The 6,715-nt window shown below is 43.1% G+C and overlaps 1 protein-coding gene across 5 annotated transcripts in view; it reads right to left on the reverse strand.

The window, feature by feature from the left end:
* ACSL6 (acyl-CoA synthetase long chain family member 6) overlaps positions 1-6,339 on the reverse strand; it is a 262,251-nt gene extending 255,912 nt beyond the window's left edge. The window contains exon 1 of one of the 5 annotated variants that reach the window (XM_044280775.1): positions 6,194-6,339. In XM_044280775.1, coding sequence (XP_044136710.1) covers positions 6,194-6,256 — 63 coding nt within the window. In that variant the 5' untranslated portion in view covers positions 6,257-6,339. The remainder of the gene's footprint in view (positions 1-6,193) is intronic. The other 4 variants (XM_044280774.1, XM_044280776.1, XM_044280773.1 and 1 more) reach the window with 4 other exon arrangements.
* Positions 6,340-6,715: the final 376 nt, after the last annotated feature.

Consider the following 6,715-nt stretch of genomic DNA (forward strand, 5'->3'; position numbering starts at 1 on the left):
AGGGGGGCTTCAAATGGGACATGGTGTAAATAAACCAGTCCAGCAAAATCTGCATTCCAAAAACCACACGGCACTCCTTTCACTCTACGCCCTACCGTGTGCCCATACAGTAGTTTACGACCACATATGGAGTGTTTCTGCAAACTACAGAATCAGGGCAATAAATATTGGGTTTTGATTGGCTGTTAACCCTTGCTTTGTTACTGGAAAAAAATTGATTAAAATTTAAAATTTGCCAAAAAAATCGAAATTCTTATCTCCATTTGCCATTAACTCTTGTGGAACACCTAAAGGGTTAACGACGTTTGTACAATCAGTTTTGAATACCTTAAGAGGTGCAGTTTCTAGAATGGGGTCATTTTTTGGGTGGTTTCTACTATGTAAGCCTCACAAAGTGACTTCAGACCTGAACTGGTCCTTAAAAAGAGGGTTTTTGAAAATTTCAAGACTTGCTTCTAAACTTCTAAGCCTTGTTACATCCCCCAAAAATACTCCATTTTACCAGTGTCATTAAGTACAATATGTGACGAAAAAACTTTCTCAGAATGGCCTGGATAAGTAAAAGTGTTTTAAAGTTATTCACACATAAAGTGACACTGGTCAGATTTGTAAAAAATGGCCTGGTCCTTAAGGTGAAAATGAGCCCGGTCCATAATGGGTTAAAGATCCGGACCCGAGCCTGCCGATTATAGGCCCTGGGCTCGCTGAGCTGCCATTATATGCTGCCTAACAGGAGGCAACACTGTCTCTACCCGATCTTGCATCTGGGTAACGTACTCAATGACACTTTTATGTGGAGTGGGTTGTTGTTCTCACGCCTCTTTGGCCACGTCCAAGACACCGCGAGGGTGTCAGCCATATAGCAATTTGAAGGGGCGAGAACCCAGTAGAGGCCTGGGGTACTTCTTGCACTGAGAACATGAGATAGGGCATGAGGAGGTCCCAGTCCTTCCCATCTTTAGACACTACCTGTTTCAACATAATTTTTAATGTTTGGTTAAACCGTTCTACCAGACCGTCCGTTTGCTGATGGTAAACGGACATCCGTAGTTGTTTTATGTGCAGCAACTTACAGAGTTCCCTCATCACCTTGGACATAAAAGTGGTCCCTTGGTCGGTCAGAACCTCTTTAGGTACTCGTCAAAACATCTCCATTAACTCCTTAGCTATGAGTTTGGCCGAGAAATGTTGCAGTGGCACCGCCTCCGGGTACCGAGTGGCGTAGTCTAGGATGACCAGGATGTGTTGGTGTCCTCTAGCAGATTTTGGTACTGGGCCTACGAGGTCCATGGCGATTCGCTCAAACAGTACCTCGATGATCGGGAGAGGTACCAAGGGACTGCGGATCTAACACAAGCTTGCGATAAGCCTTGGGGACCACCAACTGTTCAATAGGTACACCCCATAGTTGGTTTACCCAATACAACATATCCTGATGAACCACAAAATGGGGAAACACTGACTCTGCTCCAGGTAGTTGTGGGTCACCATCTACTATTAACACATTTTCCCATGTGCGGGATAGGGTTGGGTCCCAACGTTGGCCGGTACTAAAATTATCCCCGGAGACATTGAGGTATGCCAATTCAGGACCCGGCGGTAAGTCCTCCACGTCTCCTACCATCACACTTAGCGGGGTTGTCTCCCCCACCGAAGTAGCGGTCACCCCTACCGCCGCTGACCCTTCGGTCTCAGGTTCCTAGGGTTCTTGTCTCCCCCTGGGCCAGCCACTCTGCTAGTGTTACCCCTGTCTCATGGGTATCTGTCACTCTCATAGCAGGCCACAGTGCGGGGAAGCCTGGGAATTCTCTCCCTATAATAAGTTAATAGTCCAAATTTGGGGCAACTGCCACTTTATAAGTCCATCATCCAGCCCTTTGGTTAGAGACACCAGGGTGGTGGTATAGTCTTTTAAGTCTCCATGGATGCACTTGAGCCCAAGTTTCCGGCCAGTATACTCCGCTGACCGTACCATTGGAGCCCTTACTAGGGACACCAGCCTCCGCTGGAATGTCTCCTACATCCACCTGGCACACATGGTTTAGAGTTTTTTGGGTACCTGCTGCACACAGCTTCCTGGCATATAGCGACTGATGGTAGCCATAGTTTGTATCCATGGATTCCACCTGATGGGGACAGTCAGCTCTCACATGGGGCGGCTCCTGACACGGCCAGCAAACTATCGGAGCCAGGTCTCTAGAGAGTACAACTCGGGTGGGTTTTGTTGGTACAAGTCACCGCATCTGAGATGCGGTGTAACAGTCTTAGTAGCCTCGTAGCGCTCCACCAGGTCCACCATTTCTAGGGAGTTGCCAGGAGACACCTGGCCGATCCAGTGCTGGAGAGGGGGTGGCAGAGCCCTCCAGAACATATCAGCCAATAGTCAATCCAGGAAGCAACTTCTAAATGAATGTAGGAGCACCGCGCACCTCTACTGCACTTATATACGCTACGGTAGGGAGATACTACTTGATATCAAATCTAAGAGAAGGCTTTACCTTATTCTCCTAGTAGGTCCTCCTCGCGGCTGCTAGTGAATCCACTTGTGGAGTGATTTAAATATTATTATTATTCTTCAGGGGGCTCCAGGGATCTCCACTGATGATAGGCAAAGTTCTGTTCAGGTTCTTTTCAAAGCTCGCATTGGCCGCTCTCGCTCACAGAATGGAGCAGGTGACGTCACCAGAGCTACGGTTCCTCTCAGACACCAAAAGGGATTATCCAACGGGTTTCTAGCACTACGACGCTCTTCGTCAGGGATTCACTTAGGTGCCTTCTATGTCTATCTTTTATCAGCTGCGGTCCCTACCTGTTTAACCCCTACCCTGCTGTAGTGAGTTTAATCAAACCCAAACAGTTCAATTTCTTTGTTTAACCCCCTCGGTTTCATTGTGTCCATGTAAAAAATCCACTGTGTTTCCTTTTTTGACATGTATTTAATATAATCTCTTCCACGTATGTCCACCTTAAGTATTTTGACACCACAAAATGAAGAGCCTTCAAACCTACCTCTATGCTGTTCTCTATAATGCCTGTATAGCGGGTGTTCATCTACTTTCTTTTTTATGTTATATAAATGCTCACTTATTCTCTTCTTCAGTGGTCTCTTAATACAACCTATATAGATCTTTTGACATGGGCATTCAATAGCATAGATGATCCCTTTTGTATTGCAGGATATATGATCTTTTATTTGGCATTTATATGTGCCACTTTTATTTTCTATATGTATCCGCTTTTTATTTTGTGTCTGCCTGCATCCAGCACATTTTTTGCAAGGATGAAAGCCTGTCAGTGAATTCTTTAATTGTTTCTTGTTTATTATTGCTGCACATTTTTTTGTAGGTGCAATTATATTTCCAATATTAGCTGCTTTCCTATACACAAATGCTGGTGCTGCTGGTATCAATTCCCCAATCCATGTATCTTCCCTCAATATATCCCAGTGTCTACCCACTATTTTCCTAAACATATGTGTTTGAGAATTAAATGGAATTATAATAGGTGGTATTTCTTTATTCCCACAATAGCTGTTCTCTTTCTATCACCCTAACTTCCCCCTTCTGCACTTTTAGTATATTCGTTTCATAACCTTTGTCCTCAAATTTATTCAGTAATTTTTCAGCCTCCCTGTCATACTCTATGACATCAGTACAGTTTCTCCTTAAGCGCACAAATTGGCTCCTGGGGATGTTATCCATCCACCGGGGGAGGTGGCAACTGGTTCTTGATATATAGCTATTGGAATCCATGGGTTTTTCTATGAATTTTATTTTTTTCCACATATATTGTGAGGTCCAAGAAATTGACTTCTTTAAAACTATAAATCGGGGTAAATTCCAAATAAAACTAATTTTTATTAATGTCCTCTAAAAGCATATTTAAAGTTTGTTCACCACCCCTCCAAATAAACACCACATCGTCAATTAAATGCCGCCAGAGGATGAGGCTCGCCCGGAGCTCAACGTTGGGGTGGATATATTCTTCTTCCCACCTTCCAACATAAAGATTAGCGAACTCCGGTAAGAACCTCGTCCCCATCGCGGTCGCCCACGTCTGGAGGTAAGATTTATCTTAATTTTTTTGTCAAATAAATAAGATACACTCCCCTATAAAATTCATCTGGGTTTTTGCTAGATTTCCCTGCTGGCGTAGGAAGTGTTTGGCTGCTGCGCAGCCTTTTTCGTTTTCAATAACTGCGTATAGGGACAGGCCTGATAACCACTGAGGAAGGGGTGGTCCCCGAAACGCGTATGGTCCCCAAAGGAGTGATACATATATATCTATATATGCAGTGGAATAAATTGATATATGTCATATACATGAAAGACACATGTTTGACTGCATTTTATATTTTAGATTGTGCTACTGATTGATGTGGTTTTAACACTTTGTGTGCAGATATTTTATTATTTTAGTATTTTAGGGATTATATTGTATTGTTGTTATTCTGCAGTGAAGATATTAAATTTAATTCACTATAACCAAGTCATATGGTCCTTGTGTGATCCCTTATGTACAGAGTGACCCTCTTAATTTCATATACATATTCTAACATAGAGGCGTTCCCATGGTGAAGTTAAAATATACCATCGGATTGGAGAAAACTCAGATCCGATGGTATAAAAGGGACTCCTGACTTTACATTGAAAGTCAATGGGGACGGATCCGTCTGCAATTGCACCATATTGTGTCAACGTCAAACGGATCCGTCCCCATTGACTTGCATTGTAATTCAGGACTGATCCATTTGGCTCCGCACAGCACGACTTTTTTTTTCATGTCCGTGGATCCTCCAAAAATCAAGGAAGACCCACGGAAGAAAAAAAGGTTGTGTCAACGTCAAACGGATCCGTCCCCATTGACTTGCATTGTAATTCAGGACTGATCCGTTTGGCTCTGCACAGCACAACTTTTTTTTTCATGTCCGTGGATCCTCCAAAAATCAAGGAAGACCCACGGAAGAAAAAAAGGTTGTGGATCACGGACCTACGGACCCCGTTTTTGCGGACCTTAAAAAAAAAACACGGTCATGTGCACGAGGCCTAAGTCTAATGCAGATTTTTTTTCCCTCGAAAATATGGATGTGATTTGGTAAAATATTGTGTATACTGTAATACTGTGTTATATAATTCCCTCATAAAATCTGGAGAAAAATCAAAAAATCTGCAGTATCTACTACATATGACGATACCCTAAATCTGGAATATGCTTTTTTTTGGAGGATCCGTTTTTTTCCACAGATCCCTTGTAATAAATGCCTATCCTTGTCCGCAAATATGAAAAAAGTAGGACATGCACTATTTTTTTGGCTGAAGGGAAACACGGACAACGGACGCGGAACACAAACAAATGAACTATCAGCATTTTTTTGCTGACCCATTGAAATGAATGGGTCCCCATCCTATCCGCAAAACAAAACGGAACAGAGGCCGAGAAAAACTGTCGTGTGCATGAGGCCTAAAGATACCCCAAAGTAGGTAAAGCAAGATGATAGAATTGGTTCATCAACCTATTGGCTTATTTTGCAAAAAAAAATGTACGTCAAAATATTGGTGCAGTTTTGGTGCATGATAATTCACTCCTTTTCCTGAAGGTCACACCACAAAAAGTGGCACACGAACATTTGTGTTTTGCGGTCCGCAAAAAAAAAAAACAGATGCCGTCCGTATGGCATCCTTTTTTTGCGGATCCATCGTAACAATGCCTATCCTTGTCCGCAAAATGGACAAGAATAGGACAGGACACGGAGTGCTGTCCACATCTTTTGCCGCACCATTGAAGTTAATGGGTCCACACCCGAGCCCCAAAAAATGAATCTCGGATGCGGAACCAAACCACGTTCGTGTGCATGTAGGCTACAACAAAATAAATGTGGCACAATGCATGTACACCACCATACAGAGTTTTGATGCATTTAGCTTATTGCACCTTAGGCTTCTGCAGAACAATACAGCTAGAACATCCTGGATCATTATAGTTTACCTGACACTGTAGAACTGATAGTAACAGTATTTCACAGTAATTTCTGAAATACTGTAAATACCTATTTCAACTGAGAAGAGTCATTCTTCATGTCGCCATAGAAGAACCCCAACCATTTCCATATAAACGAAACACCAGTTGACATTAGCTGGCTCTGTACAATGTTATGTTCTCTCTAATGCCATGAATAAAGCAGGTACAGTCTTACCTCAAGCAAGTATCCACCACAGACTGATGAACAGACCCTGCGGCCTGTATTAATGCTGCACATGAAGCTGGTGACCAATCCTGTACCAACAGTGATGAACTGTCAGGGACTGTTCTCACAGAAGAGCTTATTCTCCGGTGTCTGCGGAGAACTTGCTCATGTTGTAGAGAGGCTCCCTAAGACATCCAGCTCTTAAAGGGACATGCTTCAGGAATCTTGTCAGCCGCGTGATAGCCAATGAGCCCTCCCCTTTCCAATCTGTAAAGGATCCAAATGAGTTAAGCTTTGTTGATGTCAGCTTAGACTTCCTGGGACATAACGCAAGCATCCCAGGAGGTATCTCTGCCACAGCCTTGAGGTTTAGAGCACAAGGCAAGCTCAGTTTCTAGGAGCCACAGTCACAGAGATTTGGCAAACTCAATTATTTTCAGCAAACTGAAATACTTATTAACAAAGTTTTTGTAGAGACGGTAAAGATATTTGGTGGGCATTATGTAATCCATTAGATAATCCATACTGAAA

The sequence above is a fragment of the Bufo gargarizans genome, chromosome 2 (genome assembly GCF_014858855.1).
Source record: "Bufo gargarizans isolate SCDJY-AF-19 chromosome 2, ASM1485885v1, whole genome shotgun sequence".
NCBI lineage: Eukaryota > Metazoa > Chordata > Amphibia > Anura > Bufonidae > Bufo > Bufo gargarizans.